We start from the raw sequence: 22,089 nt of genomic DNA on the forward strand, positions 1-22,089 counted from the left end.
CTTTCTTTCTTTCTTTCTTTCTTTCTTTCTTTCTTTCTTTCTTTCTTTCTTTCTTTCTTTCTGTTTTTTCAACCATAGCAAGACTTTCTCTAATTACTCCTGATCAATTAGCATAGAAACAACAGGCTCTTCCCAGGGCTAGACATAGTTTTCTTCATCTTGTGAGAAGTCTAAACCTCTCCAATTTTATAGGATACTTTCTGCAGGGGAATCTAACTACTGTCCACCAAATAGTCAGGGGTTTGGTGATATTGCTGTCATCCAGATAAATTAGCCCATAAGGCAGAATAGCAGGCATCAGAATAAGGTAAGGTATTATGTTAAAGGTTTTGTATATTAGGCAAGTTTCAGGTCCTTGTAAGTCCTGTAATATTCATTTGTGTTGATCCTAGTCACAGTGAATTTTGTCAGTCAGTAGACAGGCAGTCTGGTTAGTTCCTATCCCTATGTAGTACGAGGGCTGGGCTGTCTAAACATAACCAGCAATCCTGGCCAACTTCTGGCTGGGAATGATGAACTGTATCCCCAGGGGCCCTTCCTGTGGCATAAAGTCTGATTCCCCAGGTTTTCCCTGTTTCCCAAAGGCCAGAACTTTTTTTTTAAAAGAAGAATTTTAGGAAGCCTCAGTTTCACAACCCTAATTTTTACAATGGAAACTTTTTTGTTTCCTGGGGCCCAATGAAACCTTAATTTTAATAGGTCATAGTGCAGGAGACAGTCCATTTGGCAGCAGTGTCTGTGGCTTCTGCTTTCTCGACCTGGATGTACTGAATCCATGGTGTAATGCCAGTTGCCTTCATAGCCATAGGAGTAGAAAGAATCGCTGTGTAGGGTCCCGTCCAAGTTGTTTTCAGTGCCCTTTAGGGTAGCCACTTGACTTGAACAAGTAGAAACTGGTGGTGGACTTGGAGGTTGGCTGGGTCTCTCAGATAGTCCAAGACTGAGGGTCTATAGTGACTGGACAGAGGAATAGTCAGAGGGTTCTGTCAACTGCTGGTCTCTGAGCCTGAGAAACAGTGGGGGAGGTCTTCCAAATATAATCTCATAGGGAGTAAGTCCCTCCCCATATGGGGTGAAACAGGTCCATGCAAAGCAAAGGAAGGAGGCCTATCCACTCCTCTCATTGGACTCTAATGAGAGTTTTGTTAGGGTTTCTTTTTATGTCCTGGTTATTCTTTTGACCTGGCCACAACTCCCAGGTCTGTATGCACAGTGAAGTTTTCAATCAGTGCCTAAAGCTTTAGCTATTACTTCATAGGTTTTGGGCTGTAAGCTAGGTTATTGTCAGACCCCATTGGGAGGGGGAGGCTAAATCAGAGGACGTGGAGGCCAAAAGGATCTGGAGAGGTTTTTAAAGCTACTATCTGAGCAGTAATGCAAAAACTAGCAAGTACTGGGTGGTGGTGGTGGTGGTTGTTGTTGTTGTTGTTTTGATCCTCCTCTGGCAGGCTAAATGTTGGCAAAGTCAGTTTTACTGTTTTGTGATGTGTTGGCCTCTTATTTGGACCCCTTCCTGGGAAAGGGCTCTCTGTTTTGCATTTTCTTGAGCACAAACCTGGCATCTTGGCTGAGGCCTCCACACTCGGCTGTCCAGTCTAGGTATAACATACCTTGTTTTGAGCAACTCAGAAGTTTTGTGGACCCCAAGTAGCCTGGGAAAAATAAGTTGCCAGAATCCTGCCAGTTGTTTCCGAGAGAACAGTCTTTCTTTCTGGAGTCCTCCATCAATCTGTGTGTTTGAGCTGTCCATTTCTCCTGTGGATTCTCAGCCAGTACCAGGTCAGGGTATAACATCAGAATACCCATAGACCCATTGGTCTTAGGGCCATTTGTCTGGTAGCCAGGTCAGCAGGCAGGCAGGAGAACAGCAGTTCATGGAGGAAGCCAAATAGCCCGTAGGAGGACAAAGATTTTCTAGTGTTCTTTTCCCCAACACCAAGAAACCCTCTTTCTCTACAGATCATGCCATGGACATGTCTGCTAATAAACGTATAGCAACTGCTATTGGATATGGTAGTGGACTTTCCCCATCTGAGAATCTGGGTCAGATCTATTCTGCTCTCTTGACTGAGGCACCCAATTTGGACCCAAATCCTTTCCGTTAAAGTAACCACAGCAGCTCCCACGTACCTGTTGTCATCTTTCATCTCCTGACAGTCACGGATGAGCACTTCTGGGTTGTCAGCAGGAAAGAGGGCAGCAGGATAGACAGTGGTGGGGTTTTAAAACTGGACTCGAGGGTGGGCCAGGAGTTGGGCCTGGAACTGGGTCACACAGGCATTAGACAGAATTCTAGTGCTCCTTAAAGGAGGGCCTCAACTGTGCCATGGGGTGTTGTGAGCATAACATCTTGACCCAGAGTTAACATCATTATGATCATTATTAATTAGACTAGCAGTAGCTACTACATCTCTTAAATGAGTGGGCCATCCTGTGGCTACAGGCTCTAGTCGTTTAGACAGGTATGTCACAGGGCATTTCCGTGACCCCAAAATCTGGTTTAAAAACTCCCTTCTGTCTTGTTTCATCAACAAACACACGGGAAAGTTTCAAGACATCTGGGAAGACTAGGACTTGAGTGGAAGTCAGAGCTGTTTTTAAAGCCTCAAATGCCTTTTGTTTAATCTGAGTCCAGATCAGAGGATCAAAACCTGCTCTGTGCTGGTGTATAGAGAGAGGCCTTGCTATTTCCACAAACACGCGTATCCAGAAGCAGCGATGTCCTGCTAGACTGCCTCTCAGACCTCAGACTCTCAAACCTGTCCGTTAGTCTTTGGAATTGGGATCTGACAGATGGCTGCACTCCTATTCACACAGGCTCTTTTGACCTCCCTTCAGCTGGCGGCCAAGACAAGCAGCCTCCAGTGCGTTTTCATAGTTCTTGTGAATCTTCTTTGTATCCAGATCATAGTGAATGCCATGTTTGGGCCATGGCAAGTGCTGCCATGACGGGTTAGAAACATAATCAGTCATAAAGGACCTCAGCTCCCTCATCTCAGCTCCTAGTCTATGTAGACAGACCAGATGTGACATCCTGCCTTGTGACCCCAAACAATAGCAGCAGGATAAACACAGTCACATCCTCCCAAGTGGTCCTACCTCTTAAAACCATTGTCTAGCTGATTCTACTCATTCTTATCAACTGAGCTACTCACCCACTGCTGGCTGCTGACTGCTGTGAACCACCTCAGAAATCAGTGAATAAAACAAATGCAGAAATGAGGTGCGAGGATGCCTGCTACTCTAGAACAGAAGGAAGGCAGAGGATGCCTTCCTGATACTCTAGAACAGAAGGAAGACAGAGGGTGCCAGACACTCTAGAACAGAAGGAAGGCAGAGGGTACCAGAGACTCTAGAACAGAAGGTGGAGGATGGCTGACACTCTAGAACAGAAGGCTGAGTGCACTAAGTTTTGGCCAGCAGGTAGGGAGTCATCAGGTCATTTTCCTTCAGAAACAAGGGCTGTCCTCAGCCAGTGGCTATATTTTCACTGGCATATGTAACTGGGCTAGGTCATGGGATTAACCGTAAAATACCAGGTAGAGCTGGCAGAAAAGTGAAGCCCTCTTGGGACCTCTGAGGTAAGGAGCTAGAAAAGAATGTGGACTCTGAAGCCAGACCTCAAACTTTCGAATGCTATCTCTGCCGCCTCTTGGCTTTAGAACTTGATTACCCTACAGAGCCTTCTGGGAACTCAGTCTCTCAGGTATACAGTTACAGTAAATGCTGATACACATGCTTAAAAAGTTACTGTGTAGGTAAATGGAATATGATACTAACAAGGAGTGGGGAGGTCACTTTGTCACCTCCAGCAAGACTCCTGGCTTCTTTCTGAGTGCATAGGGCTATGGTAAGAATAGGATGGATATTTTTCCCATCACATATCTTATCATTGTTAAAGGGAATGCAGTTATCTTAAAATAATAGAAAAGAATATGTAGGCCATCCATGCTGCCATAATGAAGATTCTCAAACATGCAATGACTCAACGCAACAGTGTATTTCTCTTTACATAATACTTAGAGAGAGAAAGCGCTTCAAGCAGCTAAACAACTACCGTCTGTAAGTCATTCAATGACCCAGGTTATTTCCATATTGTTACTCTGTCATTCTCCGGGATGTTGTCCTTGTTAAATTGTCAAATCAGGGTCATTGCCAAATCTATATCCCTGCCTTCAGAGAGGAAAGAGTGGTAGAAGAGAACTTTGATGTTCTAAGTCAAGATCTGGAGAATTCACTCTTACCCGGAATCTAGTTTATACTACAGGCTATGTCTAAGTGCTGGTGGGGTCTAGAAAAGCAGCCCCTCAGAGAGCTCTATGTCTATTAACCTAGCACTGGGAAGGAAGGAGCAGGTAAGATTACCAGCAGGTTGTTACATGGTAACTACTGGAGGGAGTAGGTAAGATTAATAACCAGCAGATTGCTACAAGGTAACTAACATAGACTAGTCATTTCAGCCTAGGAACTAAGCCTCTCCTGCAGTGGTGCTGGGCTTCATACCAGACTGAGTGGTGGCTTAGGAACCAACTCTATCCTCCAATGCATTCTAAGAAAGCTAAAGTCTTCCAGGGTAAGCAGAAATTCCATACATGGAAGGATCTATGAGCATATCTGGACAGAACAAGGGTTCCCAAAGACGCTGAGGCAGGGGCCTGGCTCACAGCACTACCTGCAACATGCATGTAGTAGAAAAAAAGCAGTGTGATCAGTTAGGGTTTGCAACACACCTCTACCTGTTGCATGTAATTTTAAAAATATGCTATCTCCTTGGCAGATCTGCTGCGCTGTCCCCACTCTCGGAAAAACCCATTCCTCCCAGCTTAGCTCTGCCAATGGCCAGCTGGTGCCTTTCCCAGGAGCTGCGATTATGCTCCCAGCCCTTCCCAGCTAGCCACCAGCTACTGCCCCTGCCTCTCTCTATCTCTGTCCACCTTTGCTCCGAGACTTAGACAGCTTTATTAACTTAGAACTTGTCAGATAGCATAATTGCTGGGAGCAGAATCTCATCGTTCCCAAGCATGGCCACAAACTCCTTTCTCTTTCCTCCTCCTCCTCCCCCTCCCCTCCTCCTCCTCCTTGGACCCAGAAGTTCTACCTTTACCCTTCGCCCAGCAATTAGCTTCCACCTTCTTTATTGACACAATCAGGAACCAATTCAGCTCTTCTCCCTACATCTTCCAAACTGGCCCTTATCTTTTTGGTTCTAGCGTTCACATGCTCTTGGATAAAGACGATAGCTATGGGGCTTGAGTTTTGGATCAGGAAGATCTAGATCTAAAACCCTGGCTGTTTTACTTCCTTGGAAACAATGACCATAGACAGATTAGCATCCCTGAGGCTTCCTTGGCTCTAAAGTGACTCAGGATTATATGGTATAATATATATATATATATATATATATCCCTTCCTTAGCCAGATTGTCCCATGGTCCCATACTCTGTAGAGGGAAGGTCAAGAGCAGAACAGCCAGCAGAAATAGGCATAGAGTAACTTGTGTGCCTATTCCTTGCCATGTTTTCAACATCTCTGTAGCCCTCTCTTCTCTCCATCTGGCCAGCCTGAAGGTACCAGTGCTCTGCAAAGCTGTTCCCCAGCCTCTAAATTACTCTTCTCATCACCTCTTCACTAAATGGATGTGTCAGTGGCAGTACCTTGGTTAGTTCAGACAAGATAAGGGGTAACTTGTATCTGAATGGCTGGATTTAACATGTCAGCCCATTGGGGATGTTCTGCTCTTTCGAAAGGACTTTGCTGGTGTTTAAAATTGAATAACAGTGCAGAGTCTAGGCTCTTGCGTTATCAGTGAGGGAGAAAATACATTTTTGAGCTGAGGGACTTTTTCTACTTGAATGAGAAAATCCGGGTGGTGAAGAAAAGGGAGATGGAGGTAGAGATAGCGGCAGAGACAGGGTGGGAGGGAGGAAAAAGAAAGATGACAAATAGGTGGGTGGGTGGAACAACAAAGCGACAAAAGGACTGTATCATAGCTGAATCACCTGCTGTCTAACTTTGGGGACATTTCTCAGCCTTTCTTCTTTCATGGGTGAATGTGGAGATCAAAGAAGAGGCTGCCTCACTGGGTGGAGGTGAAAGGGAAAGAACCTCTGTCTGGGAGAGATGTGGAATGAAGGCTTAACCTCATTTCCACGTGGTAGAAACCACGCAGGAAGCCACCTCAGTCTGTCTCAGGGCTACCTTGTGATGAGATTCTGGTTCTCTCATTCACCCAGGTTGGATGGAACCCAAAGTCCCCAGAACGTGGCCACTTCATGTTTTCATCCCGGCCTGCATCATCGCTTTGATCTTCCTGGCCATAGTGATAATCCAGAGAAAGAGGATCTGGGGGAAGCTGTATTACGGAAGAAGGTGAGTGACTTACAAGCCATGTGAGCCTGTGGCCTGCCGGTCTTCAGAGAAGCACTTCAAGCCTAGAAGGGTTTTGAGATTACCCTGGGGACATTCTACTCCCAGAAGAACATGGTCCAGTCTTCAGTGAGCTGAACCCACGCTGAAGTTTTGTGTTGTTTTATTTTGTTTTTTTGTTTTTTAAGGGGAAGTTTGTTCCAGGGCTGAAGGAGTTTGGCTTGCCCTCCAAGCTTCATGGTAGCCAAGTTATAGAATCAGCCAAATTCTCATCAATGATAAACAGTTTTTTTTTTTAAAACTGTTTATGTGTTCATAACAGAGCACCATGTAGCCTTAAAGAAAAAATGTAATACTGTCATTTTCAGGGGAAGAAATGAAGCTAGAGGTCATCGTTTTAAGCCCTACCCAGACGGTGCAGACAGAGATTATATTTCTTTTGATATATAGATTCTAGACTTAAAAAGAAAATAAATACAAGGACAAGGTACCCGCACAGCGGAAAGGAGATACAATGATGGAAGTGTATATGTGTGTGGAAAGCCATGATGATTAGGCCGGAGAAATGGCTCCTGAGTTAAGAGAGTCATCTTACAGAGGACTTGAGTTCAATTCCCAGCATCCATATCAGGAAGTTCTCGATCACCTGTAACTCCAGCTCCAGGGGATCTAAGGCCCTCTTCTAGCCTCCCAGGGAGCTGTTAGTCCACCAGAGGGACCTATCTGAGCCAATGCTGAGGGCCTAGTGGGTAAGGGGTTGAATGTACACAACTGTGGCCGACAGGAAGTCCCACCTGCCTCTTCAGCCATATGTGTCTTGCACTGAGACCAATGGCAAGTAGCCTGTGAGGATGCCATAACTAATTCACTACCACTGTGGTGTAGAGCTCTCGAGTCCTTGCTAGAGCAGATTCCCATGCAGAGCCCATTAAACTTTCATGGCTGATGAGGAAGGAGGGGCTTCCTTCCTTCTCATCAGCTGCACCATTTGCCCCTTCTACACTGGACCCTCATAAGGAACCTGAGTCAAGGGCCTTAACTTCTCTCTCTTCTACAGTTCTTTGGGCCATTGTTGTCCTGAGACGACAGCAAAGATAGAGAAGTCTCCGTCCCTTTCTTTCTAGAAGCCTCCTTGGCTCCTGTACAGATTTATTCATCAGATAATCACAACTCATGATGCCTGCTGAGTACGGGGAGGGCAGCCATTGCCAGTCCATAAAAGCGTCTTATTAGCTATTCCTTTCATAGAGCCATTCAATCCTTTGTTGAAGGATCCAGCGTGAGACAATATGTTCCAGAGAAGTTGGCATAGCTAGTTCTGCTTTATCAGCTAGGTTTAAGTATATGGGAACTATGTTTCTCTCATCAGTAGATGTATGTTCAATATCTAAAATGCTATGTGGTATATATATATATAAGATAATGCCCAATAGTTTTTTGCTTTTTTATCCCTGACAATTTCATACATGCATATATATGAACGTATCATGAACTTTAGACATTCTATCCCCCTTTCTCTACTATTACCTCCCCTTCCTTTCCTACTGACATTTTCTTTCCAACAAGTCTCCTCTCTACTTTCACATCTTCTTTGTGTGGGTGGAGCCCCCTGAGCTTAATTGAAATTGTTTGCGGGAGCATGAGTGTAGGTTTCTTATTAAAGGTCAACTGACCGGTCGTTACACCACTGAAGAAAATGGCACCCCTTTCCACAGCAACCCTTACCTCCCAATAGTGCCTCAGAAGGGGGCATCGTGGATTCCTCTCATCCATAATGAAATGTTGGCAGGACCAATCTTGTGCATATTTGAGCAAATTTACAAGCTATGCTGGGTTCCCGAGTGCACCAGCTATGTCTGACGTTTTGTTGATCCTCCCCCCACCCTCTATCTCTCATATTCCTTCCTCCCCCTCTTCCATGATGTTCCCTGAGTGTTGGAGGGAGTGAAATAGATATCCCATCTAAGGCAGTGCTTACTCTTGGATTTTGGTCGGTTATGGGTTTCTGAAATGCTCATTAAACTTGTAGTCTACTATCTGTAGGTGAGCATGACAGACCTGCTTTGGCCATTTGAGTAGCCATATTTAAAGCATTCACATGCTGTAGTTAGAGGCTACAATATTGGATACTGCTGACAGCCAACATCACTGCAGGAAATCATATTGCACAACACTGTGATAAATCTCCCCCTCAACTCCTCTCTAAATTACAAGCTTTGCCCAGGACAGAAAACAGTGCCTTTATTTTGCCCATGAAGGAACTGAGGTTCAGAAAATCCATGTGACCTCCCAAAGTCACACAACATAGACAGTTGAACTCTAAAATGTGTGACTGACTCTTTTTATGACAAAAGAGCTCAATTAAAACTAGCAATCTGAATAGTATTATCCATACAAGGGAAGAGGCACACACACTCATACACACCCTGTCACAACACACACCCTATCACACACATATATACCCTGTCTCACACACACATACACACTCACATATACCCTGTCACACACACATTCTCCCCCAAAGAATTAAATGAGTTCTCATTTACATGCTGGGCCAATCACGAAGCCAAGTAAGTCAGAGTCCCACAGAAGTTACCTGTATAGAGTCTAGATCTGTAGAGCTTATTAAACTACAGGTGGCTTAAATGAATGGGGATTTAAAAAAAAACTTGGCACATGCAATGAGCAATAATCTTTTCAGACATACATATGTAACAAATGCAAGGTGCTTATGGCAGTTCTCATCCATGTTATCACATGACTTCATTAAAGCATGGCTCTGGACACACAACACAGTCACTTTACACTGTGCATGCTCTTCTATAACTGAATGTCAGGGATGCTGCAGAAACACCTTGGGTCCAAGTTGAGACTATTCTGTGTTATGGTTTGCAGTGTTTTTATTGTACATACAAAGTCTTATTATCTCATTGAAATAGAATACTTTAATTCCAAAAATATATTTCAAGACAAGGTCTCATGTCATACAAATAATATAAGACAAAGTCTCATTACATAGCTCTAGCTGTCTTGGAACTCACTCTGTAAACCTGGCCTGTCTAGATCTCACAATGATCTGCCTACCCCTGCCTCAGAAGTGCCAGGATTAAAGGTGTGAGCCACTACATGCCTATATAAAAACACTTTTAATAATTTTCCACCATTTTCCCTCAATATGTGTCAAATTCATATAACTTTATATTTAGTTGCATTAGAAATTTTATTTTTAAAGCTGATTTAATTGCTAGCTTGAGTTTCATTAAAAAGTTATCAATGAGTTTTGGGTTGTTATTAGGACAGAATTTCCAACAATTTCTTTTTTTGTTTTGTTTTGTTTTGTTTTGTTTTTCAAGACAGGGTTTCTCTGTATAGCCCTGGCTGTCCTGGAACTCACTTTGTAGACCAGGCTGGCCTTGAACTCAAAAATCTGCCTGCCTCTGCCTCCCGAGTGCTGGGATTAAAGGCGTGCGCCACCACACCGGCTTTTTTTGTTTTGTTTTTTTTTTTGTTTTGGTTTTTTTGGGGTTTTTTTGTCCAACAATTTCTTAAGTGCCCCTAAATATACTTCTGCTAATTTGTGCTGTATATTTATGTGAAAGGTGTTCTCTGCCATTCACCATAAAACTATTAATTTTAAATACAACTAACTTACTAGTATAAAATTTTTCTTTTGTCTTTAACAAATGGTAAAATTATATATGCACAAAGAATTGCTTTTAAATAAGATAATTATTTCATACCAGTAAATGCTTAGTTTTTGTAGCTATACATACTCTCACACATACATCCTCCCCCACATACAGTTTCACACACACACACACACACACAGTCACACACTATCACATATACAAATACACTCACATATACCTTGTCACACACACCCTGTCTCTCACTCACACACACACCCTGTCACACACACTCTGTCTCACACACATACACACACACACACACACTCATACACACCCTGTCACATACACACACACACCCTATCACACACATACATACCCTGTCTCGCACATACACACACACACACAAATTCTTATATACACATATACACCACACACACATACACACACACTCACTCACTCAAAATTGCATAAAATTTTCTTGGATAAAAAGGAAATTGAAAGTAGAAAAAGGTTGGAACAAGTCCTTAAATCTTAAGAACCATATTTCCCATATCTGGGCAAGAACCAGATGTGTGTGTGTGTGTGTGTGTGTGTGTGTGTGTGTATTACATGTGTGCTTTTATTTTCAAAGTGTTGTTGATACTTTCATAATATACACTGTAAAGGAGTTCTTAAAAACTGCAATAGGAAGCCAAGGATAGAGATACATACCTGTACCAGGCTGGGGAGGCTAAAGCAGGAGAATTTCTAGTTTGAGCTTAGCTGGGGCTACATAGTAACTGAGAGGTCCATATGTAACGGAAAAACACAAGAACGTAGTAGTCCCAAGCTTTATTCATATTTTTTTTTCTGTGTGTATGTAGAGATGTGTGTGTGTGTGTGTGTGTGTGTGTGTAGACTTGTGTGTGCACAAGTGTGTGTATGTGTGCATGTACATGTGTGTGTACATGTCTGTGTGCATGTACATCTATGTTCATGTGTGACCAAGGTACATCAGTATGTTGTATGTAGAATACAGATATCAACCTTGAGTGCCATTCCTCAAGAGCCATATGCAATGTTTTCTCCACACAAAGTCTTCCATTATGATCTGAGGCTGTCCACTGAGCCCCAGGGATATATTCATCTCCCAGGCATGTGCTACTGCACCCAGCTCTTTACAAAGATTCGGGGGATCAACTTGGCTTCTCACCCGTGTGCAGCAGCCTCTTTATTGAGTTATCTTCCCAGTCTTCTCCCACATTTTTTATTAGATACAACAATACAGCACACTTCAATAACAGAAAAAAGGCCATAATTCTTATGAAAATCTCTAAGGTTTTAGACTCGAATATTAATCTTTGTTTGATCATGAACTGGTAACTAGCAGTTTTTCAGCCAACATCATCCAGCCTAGGGACCAGCACCAGGTTGGTGCTGCCTTAGAAGACTGAGTCGGGACTTTGTCAGACTCTAAACCAAAAGCCAAAGGCATTATGTTCTGGCTGCCTATGGCTGGTGGAGAATAGTAACCCTGACCTCTGGCAGTAGCGGGGCTGCCACTGAAAACCGAGACATTCCAGAACAGTTCCTCTGAGCTGAGAATTGGGTTCCTTTCAAAAACAAATCTTCTCGAAGGAGACCACCCTGGCTATGGCACTGGATTGATCCTTGACTCTGGAAGCCCAAGCTAATGTCAGGATGGTCATGATGGAACTGGTAAAAAGCCAGATAGGCTGGAGCAGCGCAGGACAGCTGAGAGCCAGGTCCTAGAAGAGACTCTGATAGGAAATAGCAAGTGCTATTTAAGGAAGAAATGAAACTAGAAAAACCTGGTAACAGCAACTCATCGTGCAAACGTATGCTTTTGTTCTCTTCGCAACTCTGACATCAGTCTTTTACACCTTAGTTAGTGTAAATTGAGCAATCAAGCCTTTTGTTCTATTCCTGGACAGCCAGGTATAAAGTGTCAGTCAAACAGGCCATTCAAAAAAGCCATGTGGGAACCTACTTTATAAGTATATATATTCTTCACCTAACCTATGTATTCATAGAATCTATATATTCATATTTAAAAGTTTAATTAGAGTTACTCTACATAGGGGATAATGATCATGTTTCTCCCAGAACCCATAACAAAAACAAAAAGCCAAGTAAAGGTGTGGGTTGATGCCCCTCCTGTTGTTTGTCATGGGTATCCTGGAGACTCCCAAAACAATACAAGCTATTACCATTGCTCTTGATTGCCCCCCAGAACCTGATGGTGAGTCCTTATTCTGGTAGAAACAGGACACAAAATATTAAGTTGGCACTGCCCAGGGAGCTCCTTCCCTGCTGGCCACCTTTCATAGTACCTCAGGAACAATGTGAGCTGCTAGGCGTGGGGTGAGCCATCAACACCTTACCCCACTGAGAGTTCTGTGAGCTACAATAATGCCTGACATGGCAATATATACCCATAGGTACTAGTAGTAGCAATAATGTCACAGTTATAAACAATCATATTCTGATTGAATCTAAGGCCCACTCTCTAGGAGGAGCTGCCTGGTCGTTGGTATTGTATCTGTGACCAAGAATCCATGATTGGCGAGCTCAGAGGTCCCGGTGGTGAGGCTACTACAACGATGTTGCTAAAGGGACAACAGTACCAATCTTTTCTCTAAATTTCTATCTCTATATTCATAGATTAGTGCAGCTCCCAGACCCCATCATGAAGTTTCTTTGTGCAGTGGACCGTGGTTAGCAAAGAAACTCATAATGGCTCAAAGTTCAGAGAGTAATTGTCTATGGTGAACTCAGCCACAGATAGGACATCAATATCACACCCCTACCTCTTTAGGTTTACAGACTGTCTTAGTTAGGCTTTCACTTTCTGCAACAAAACACCAAAAGGGTTTATTTGGTTTATATTTCCACACTGCTATTCTTCACCAAAGGAAGTCAGGACAGGAACTCAAGCAGGGCAGGACCTTGGAGGCAGGACCTGATGCATGGAGGAGTGCTGCTTATTAGCTTGCTCTACATGGTTTGCTCGGCCTGCTTTCTTATGGAACCCAGGACCACCAGCCCAGGGGTGGCACTGCCTATAGTGGACTGGGCTCTTCTCCATGGATCACTAAATAAGAAAATGTCCTACATCTGGATCACGACGTTGTAGAAAATATTTAATCTCAATCCAGGTTTTCTACTCCACCTTTGACTATTTAGTTCCCAGATAAAAGATACTCATAACCTTTATATTTACAATAAGCCTTAATCAGCACAAGAGCTGGGCAGATATTTATTCTCCACACTATTATGTCTATTTCCTAGCCAATAATCCCATTAAATAATCTGCCATGTTTTGTCTGGGCTGCTCTTAACTCCAGTTAGCCAACCCATGTGGCCATTATTTCAAGATTCTTACACCAGGGCAGCTTCTCCTCTCTCCAACTTCTCTTCCCACCTCGTGGTTCTCCTCTGACCCAAGCCTGGGAACCCTACATCCCGCCTATGCCTCTTCTGCTCAGCTATTGGCTGTCAGCATCTTTATTCACCAATTAGGGATAACTTGGGAGTCAAGGTCACATAGCATCGTGTGGGTCTACATGTGGTCTCTGAGAGTGACCAGTATTTCGCATAGCAAAAGACCAAACCTTAACATTATGGAGGCATTTCCTCATTTGAGGCTCCTTCTTCTGCAATGACTCTAGCTTGTGTCAAGTTGACCCAAAGCCAGCCAGGACAGGGGCCATCAAGGAGTAAGAAACAGATTGTTAGAGTCAGAAGTTGGGAAGGACAGGTCTAGAATAGTGTCTTCCGGACATTAATGGGACAACTACACTCATAAGTTTACAGCAGCTATAGAGACCTGAACTAGAGGATACCTTCACAACATTTCAGCACAGATCAGGGAGGGGCTTGTGAGCCCCATACTCAGCTGAGAAGTTATTGACAGTTGATGTCTTCTGAGGGAGAGAGGATCAGTTAAGGGTATGGGCCCTGGTATGTTGGCCATGCTCCAGTGGATGGCTGTATGTCAGAGGTGTGAGGATTTGGAGACATAGGGATGGTCCTGGGGGAGGGGGATGTTATGGGAAGATGAATACAACCCAAACCCATCGTATGCATGTATGAAACACTCAATTAATAATGATATATATATATATAATTTTTGGTTTTTCGAGACAGGGCTTCTCTGTATAGCCCTGGCTGTCCTGGAACTCACTTTGTAGACCAGGCTGGCCTCGAACTCAGAAATCCACCTGCCTCCGCCTCCTGAGTGCTGGGATTAAAGGTGTGTGCCACCATGCCCTGCTAATAATGATACTTTTAAAGTGAAAAGAGAGGAGTAATTCTGAAGCTAGACACTTGTGGGAGTTTTGTTTTATAGACAACAAATTCCCCCACCACAACAGAGAAGTGAGCAGAGCCAAGGGTGAGCAGCTTGCATTTCTTTCTCACCTCCTTCGCTATCTTAGCTTGAGGTGATAAATTCAATTCTCTCCCAATCTCCACGGGGAATTGGTTCTAGTCTCACTTAGATTAGGGAGTCCTCATGTCCCTTAGGGAAAAATGGCCCAATGTTTGCAGATAACCTATATACATCTTCACATGGGCTCGAAATCATTCTGATTCCTGAAAAATACCTATTACAGCGCAGATGCGATCTTTGTAAGTAGTAGGGACATTGCATTGTTTATGGAGCAGTGGCAGAAAAGAAAGAGTATATTGGTCACTTTTCTCAACGCAGTCCCCAAACACCAGACAAGAAGCAGCTTAGGTCATGGTTGGAGGGGTGATAGCTCATCCTGGAGAGGGAAGCCATGGCAGTGTGAGCCTGTGTGACAATTGCTTGCTCACACCGCCCTAAGGCCAGAAGCTCCAGAGAAACAAGAAGTAGAGACAAGCTATTAACCTCAAGACCAAACCCCAGTGACCTACTTCCTTCAGCTACCTCCCACCTCATAAAGGTTTCACAGCTTCCCAAACAGCAGCAACTGGGGACCAAGTGTTCAAACATGGAAGCCTATAAGGGACATTTCTCTTTCAAATAACAACCAAAAGTGTATGCGGGTGTCTTTTAAATGTCTGCCCTGGGTTATTTATTGTCAGATAAGCTTACCTCAAGCTGATTTTTCTACTCATGGAGAAGGTAATAGTAATGGAATCATAAGGAAGGGGAGTCTAGAGCAGGGGTACCCAGTCTTCCTAATCCTGACACCCTGGAATACAGTTCCTCACATTGTGGTGAGCCCCAACCATTAATTATTTTCATTGCTACTTCATGACTGTAACCTTGCTCCTATTATGAATTGTAATGTAAATATCTGATATGCATGATAGGTAGGAAGTATATCAGGTTCTAGGGATTCTAGGAACCTCCTCAGAACCCTTTAACCTGGTCTGTGTAGATACAATTGTTTCCATTCCTGACCGGTACTTCTGAGGGGAGCTTAAAACATCTAATTCTGAGCCTTCAAACATGGAAGACTCTGGGGACCCCAGTCTTACCTTCTCTGACAGATCTTCTTATTTCCTATATTATAAATATATAGGGAATATATAAAATATGAAGTATGTATATATTTCACATTTTAAAGCCCCCCAGTTCAAGTATATTTTGTCCTACATCTTTTTAGCAATGTCCTATCACCAAGATCTGCTAACCCAGTGAAGGTCCCAGCTCCATACTCCGTGTGGATGTTTTCCCTGAAGGGCATTTTGAGAAGAACACAACATGGCTGTGTCCGGATGGGTTCACACATGCTCTCTATTTGCACAGCTTAGCGACCCTGGCTCTGGCTCTGTTTGAGGCTCTGGATAGATTGTCATGTGGAACTAGCTGCCGGGGACTCTGTGGTACTTGTTGCCAGATGAACATCCATGGGCAGGTGCGAGATGGAACAATGTGGTGTTGATGGTTTGAAGTGTGACTTTAACAGTGTACTGTTGAGTTTTTATCTTGTCACAGTTAGGATTACTATTGCTGCAATAAAACCCCATGACCAAAACGCAAGTTGGGGAGGAAAGGGTTTAAACAGTTATATACTTCCATATCACTGTTCATCATCAGAGGAAGCCAAGACAGGAACTGAAACAGGACAGGAACTTGGAGGCAGAAGCTGATAGAGAGACCATGGAGGGGTGCTGCTCACTGGCCTGCTGCTCCCATGGCCTGCTCAGCCTCCTTTCTTATAGAACCGAGGGCCACCAGCTTGGGGATAGCAACACCCACAATGGGTTGGGCCCTTTCCCATCAATCGCTAATTAAGAAAATGACTTATTGGGCTGGAGAGATGGCTCAGCAGTTAAGAGCACTGACTGCTCTTTCAGAGGTCTTGACTTCAATTCTCAGCAACCACATGGTGGCTCAGAACCATCTGTAATGGAATCCAGTGCCCTTTTCTGTTGTGTGTGAAGACAGCAACATTGTACTCATATACGTAAAATAAGTAAGTAAATAAAACAAACAAATCAACCAAACAAACAAACCCCACTGCGTCACCAGAGACCATGTGGGTGTCCGAGTGCTGCACCGATGTGCCCATGGTGGTATCCAGACCTATGCTGCTGCCTGGAGTCATGTCTGGGTCTGTGGTCCTGTGCCAGACGGGGTCTGTTTTGATGTCTGATGCCGATGTTACCAATAAAATGTTGTAGGATGCCGGCCCACGGCCTACATGAACCGGGTATTTCTGGAAGGCAGGCTGGGGCTGAAAGAGACTAGACTGTGAGAAAAGAATGATGAAGCCAAGACAAATTTTTGTCTGATCAAGGCCCGAGAGTTTACTAAGAGACTGTGCTTATAAGGGGGAAGGCCCATACCCCCCCCCGCACCCCCCCAGGCCATCCTTGGTGCTTTGTCGCCATGCCATCAGCACTTGGTTGCTTATTTAGGAATGTCTCAGGAAGACAGGTTCAGGCTCTCTCGGCAGGTAGCAGAGATGGCTCTGGTGCCATGGGTTCAGAAGAACTGACCATGGTGGCAGGAAGGCAGGAGATGGTCTTGCCCCTCACCAGCTGCAGCCCCCAGGTAGGAGAGTAGGCCATGTGCCTCACCTGGGCAGCAGAATAGAGATTATCCTGGTGATAGGGGAGCAGGCATACTGGCCCTATCACTTGTCTGACATGGGGCAGCATGGGTGAAAGAGAAATGCCCCCTTGCCCCTCACCACCTACTTCAGGTAGAAGGGCTGGCCCCCAAATCATGAGAGCAGGAGAGCTGACCCTACTTCTCACTGGCTACAGTACCCAGAGAGGGTGTCCTGCACCTTGCCTGGGTAGCAGAGTAGAGCTGGGCCCCTGCAAAAGAGCTGGCCCTGCACCTTGCCTGCTGTAGATTGGGTGAGCTAGCCAGGAAGTGCTAGAGAGCTTGCCCTAGTGGTGAGTGTACAGGAGAGCAGAGAGGCTGACCAACTCATCTACCACCCAGGCTCAGATGTAGGGTTTTGAGTTGGCTTGACCTCAACTCTGAACTGCTGGAACTGTAGGGATGCTCCTACAAATCTAAAGCTGCAGGGTCTCCATGACACAGGGCAACAACAGGCTGTCCAAAAGGAGTCCCTGTGAGGATCCAGTGTTGGTAAAACAGCAGGAGCCAGAAGCTGTGAACCAGACCAAAGTTTCATGGCGATGTTCATTTGCAAGTAAATAGAGTGGACCAAAGGGTGTTCTGTGGGACTGTGGGGCACACTGTGACACACTATAGCTTCCTTCCACGGCAAAGGTTTGATTTTGGGGGTTTTTTTTGGTATTTTATTTTACTTTATTCTAGTTTATTTTATTCTGGGGTGAAGGTTGCAAGAGCAGAGGTAGATACTAAAGGATAGGGAGATGAATGGGGTTGGGGTACATGATTCACACACACACACACACACATACACACACAAATCAATAAATGTTTTTTTAAAAAACCTATTCATTACAAAGCCAAAATAAAATTCTGATTTGAAAAAAAAATCCTTTCTAAATGCCCCATTTGTTAAGTTGGAGGTTTTAAAATATTCCATACTAAAGTCATCAGAGGGGTTTCATGCAACAACTGATGGGAACAGATGCAAAGACCCACAGCCAGACACTAGGGAGCATTTAGGGAATCCTGCAGAAAGCAGGGAGGAAGGACTACAGGAGCCAGAGGGGTCAAGGACACTGCAAGAAAACCAGGGCTCATAGAAGGTCACAGAGCCTGAACTGACAACCAGGAGGCCTGCGTGGGTCTGGCTTCAGCCCTCTGCATATATGTTATGGTTTAGCAATCATGCGATGTGTCACTTGAGTTGACCAAAATGGTACAGAGCAATCAGAAGACTTTGAAATACCTCTGTGTCAGACGCTTGGCATATTCAAGCTGCTGTGTATAGCACCACAATTCCAAACCTACCAGTTGTGAAAACTGTTAGTGTTCTGTCTAAGCTCCGCCCCACAGTTACCTGGCAACAGCTAGGTAGGCCTGACCCACTATAAAAGGGACTTCTTGCCCTCTCCTCTCTCTGTTGCTCCTCTCTTGCTCTTACTCTCTTGATCTTGCTCTGTCCTCTTGTCCCTTCTCCCCCCTCTCCCTCCACATGCTCATGACCAGCCTCGTGTGTGTGTGTCTCTCTCTGCCTTTCTCTGCCTCTACTACCCTCTTTTTGTTGTTGTTGTTGTTTTTTTGTTTTTGTTTTTCGAGACAGGGTTTCTCTGTGTAGCCCCTGGCTGTCCTGGAACTCACTTTGTAGACCAGGTTGGCCTCGAACTCAGAAATCCGCCTGCCTCTGCCTCCCACGTGCTGGGATTAAAAGCGTGCGCCACCACGCCCAGCCTCTACTACCCTCTTAACTCCCCTGCCCATGCCCCAAATAAACTCTATTCTATACTATACTGTCCTGTGGCTGGTCCCTCAGGGGGAAGGGATGCCTCAGCTTGGGCCCGCAGAGGCACCCCTTCCCCCATACCTGACTATACCTCCATAGGACATATCCCCCTCTCTTTATCTTTTTATAAACACATCAAAAACAACCCCAGGAAGCCTTTGTCTCATCCATAAGAGATAGCAATCCTCAGTACAAAATTTGATGGAAAAGAATGAACATGGGCTCTCAGCCTTCTTCCCACGCCTACCAGCAATTGGTCTGAAAGCAATTACTGTAGGTCCACAGCCTGGGTACAGAGCCATGGGACAAACTCGGGAAGTTCCACACTGAGATCTGATTACAACTGAGCTCTGAATCAGCAATTAGATTTTCTTGACCCAGCAAAGTTTCTCATCCGCCTTGGCGAGCCTGATTAAAATACCCATTTCTTCAGAAACGAAAAATCCCAATTTCTATAAAATGATATCCTTGACCCGGAGGCACCTGCTTGTGTAGGTCCTATAGGCTCAGTGTCTTTCTTCAGTGGGACTACTTCAAGTACTCAGGACAGGGAAGATGTGGGAGGGGCCTGAGAGCAGAGGTGACAAACTCTGGTCTCCAGCAAGCAAGCATGTGATGAAAGGAGGGGAGGAGGCCTGAGGTAACCAGATAGGGCTTGGGCAACCTGCCAGCTCAACTCTTAACTCTCCACTGCCAAGAAGACAGACATGGAGATGTTTATGGAATGTCTGCTAGTTATTAAATGCTAGATAAAAAAAGATTACCAGATTAGCCAACTTACACACTGGGGACCTATTTATAGCTTCATGGTTAGAAGTAAACAAACCGCTAACAACGAGCCCTGAGGCATGGATCATTTAGGGTAGAGACATATTTGAGAACACCAAGACCACATAATCTCCTGAATGCCTCATCCTCCCGCATGCCCACCCGCCCTGCGGTATTAGAACGTCTTTGTTGAGCCAACATGATCATGAGTATTTTGGTTTTTTTTTTTAATTATTTTTCTTTTATTTACTTATTTTTTTGATCACAAGTATTTTGTCACAGACATTTATCCATATAATCAGAAATGTCTCGGGCCTCCTTGTCTGACATTCTGACAGTGACGCAACTGGCAGAGAAATGAGATAGCTGGGAAACCTGGTGCCTATTGTCCTGGGGCCAGGGTCTCTCCAGAGAAACAGAGCCTGGAGTGGGGGAGGGGAAAGCAACAGAGGGAAAGAGACAGGTAGATTCATTTTAAAGGGTCGGTGCCCATGACTGTGGGGAGAGTGAGGCTGACCTTTGTGCAGTAGGCCAGCAGTCCGGAAACAGAGGCAGAGTTTCCATATCACAATCTCCAGGCAGGGTTTCTTCATCTCTAGGAGTTTGTTCTCAAGGTCTCACCTGATTAGAAGGAAGCTATACATTGGCATATAAGCTATGTAGAATTTAGCTGATACAACACATTAATTATATCTGTAAAGCGCATGGCAACATCAAGACTAGCATTTGATAAGATTGTGGGCCCTGTAGCCTAGCCAAGTAGATGTGACAAATGAACCAAGAGATGAGGGAGCGGCCATCTTGGCCATGCACTTGGCTGAGAGCATAGAGTAGGTCAGCTTGTTGGAACTGCCAAAGCCTTTAAAAACAGAAGTAAAGGGTCTGGAGAGAGCTCTGTGGTGAAGAGGGTTTGCAGCTCTTGCAGAGGACCTAAGTTCAGTTCCCATTGTCTTTCTCACTGCTGCCTGTAACTCCCACTCCAGGGCATCTGCCACCCTATGAAGTGTTTCATTATAGTATAGCTGTCTGTGGTCCATAGGGTGGGTGTTGGGTAGGGGTCCTAAAGTAGTGCTGGAGAGAAACTTAGAGTGGGGAAATGGGAGGGTGTATCATGAAAGGCTTTGAACCCTGCTGGTACCGATACATATATTACTATTGTTTTTAAGGTGGTTTCTCTCTCCAGTCTACTCTGAGAGGTTATATGTATGTCCTAGTCAGTGATTTATTTATTTTTCCTGTTTGTGGTCTCTTCTTCCCAGATCTGAACCTGCGGTCTTGGGAGTTGGAAGGATCTGATTGGAAATCCTCAAGAGACTTCTGGACCCAAAGTGAGAATCTTGCAGGACCTGCCATTTGCACTTTTGAACCCTTTGGATGATGACCCAGGGCTCCGAAGAGGAGCTTGCAAGACTGACAGTCTTCCCTCTGTCTCAAGACTCTCTGAACAAGCAAGACCCCAATGCACTTTAGACTTACCCCTGGGATCCTGGTGAGGGCCTAAGGCTCCTAATGACTTCCAGGGTGAGAACACAAGGAATTGCTCCCCGCCCCACGCCCACCCCCTGCTTTCCGCAGGCAGACATGGAAATTCCCAGTTACTAAAATAGATTGTCAATAGACTTATTTATAGCCCTCATTTCCTCCGGGGACTTGGAAGCTTCAGACAGGGTTTTTCATAAACAAAGTCATAGCTGATGTGTTTTACAGCATCCTAGAATCCTGGCAGCCTCTGAAGTTCTAATTAACTGGAAGCATTTTAAGCACGTGTTAAGTACCCCACTGTGGTATTTGTTTCTACTTTTTCTGTTTTTTATAGTGTGAGTCACAAGGTAATTGTTGTGACCTGTGATATCACTGTCTCGTGTGTCTCTTCTTTCAACAACATCTTTTAAAACAAAACGGTGTGGGGTTTGGTTGCTTTGGTGGTAGTGGTAGTGTTTCTCAGTGGTATCACCTTAAGAAAAAAAAAAATCATCATGCCAGCGAACTGTTTCTTCAGCCATTTCAGAAGGGAAGTTGGAATCGCCAGTCCCCCAAGCTAAGCCTTCTTCCCTAGCTTTCTGCGTGATTTTACATGGAGCATTCCTATTGCTTTGTTTCTATAACTGTACTGTGGTGATGTCATTGTTAGGGCATTTGAGGGTGGGCGTTCTGGAAGTCCTTTCCGGTTAGTGTTTAGTGTTTGGGGGCAGGGTTGCTCAGAACACATGAAGGTGCTAACTTAAACTGCAGCCATGGAGCTCAGTGAATTAATTAACCTTCGGGCTGTCCAAATGTGCACATTAGCTACTGTGACCCCTGTAGGTTAGGGAGCCTGAAGCCAGCTCTTTACCTGGTGTTTAGACTCAGCAGAATTTGGAGTCAATGGGACCAAATGGTTGTGAAATTAAGATTTGAATTGTGCATCTTATTTTATCACCACACAAAACTTCAGAGAATGCCTTTGAAGCACAAATATGTAATCGTTTATGTGAAATCTCTGAGTTGCATTTAGATGCCCGTCAAAGCAAGGT

At 44.6% G+C, this 22,089-nt stretch overlaps 1 protein-coding gene across 1 annotated transcript in view; it reads left to right on the forward strand.

The window, feature by feature from the left end:
• The window catches only part of Pdcd1lg2 (programmed cell death 1 ligand 2), a 60,224-nt gene extending 38,753 nt beyond the window's left edge, over positions 1–21,471 (forward strand). Inside the window, exons 5-6 of the mRNA XM_021152335.1 lie at positions 6,234–6,369; positions 20,836–21,471. Of these exons, the coding sequence (XP_021007994.1) occupies positions 6,234–6,369; positions 20,836–20,872 (173 nt within the window). The 3' untranslated portion in view covers positions 20,873–21,471. The remainder of the gene's footprint in view (positions 1–6,233; positions 6,370–20,835) is intronic.
• Positions 21,472–22,089: the final 618 nt, after the last annotated feature.

This window comes from Mus caroli, chromosome 19 (assembly GCF_900094665.2).
Source record: "Mus caroli chromosome 19, CAROLI_EIJ_v1.1, whole genome shotgun sequence".
Classification (NCBI taxonomy): domain Eukaryota; kingdom Metazoa; phylum Chordata; class Mammalia; order Rodentia; family Muridae; genus Mus; species Mus caroli.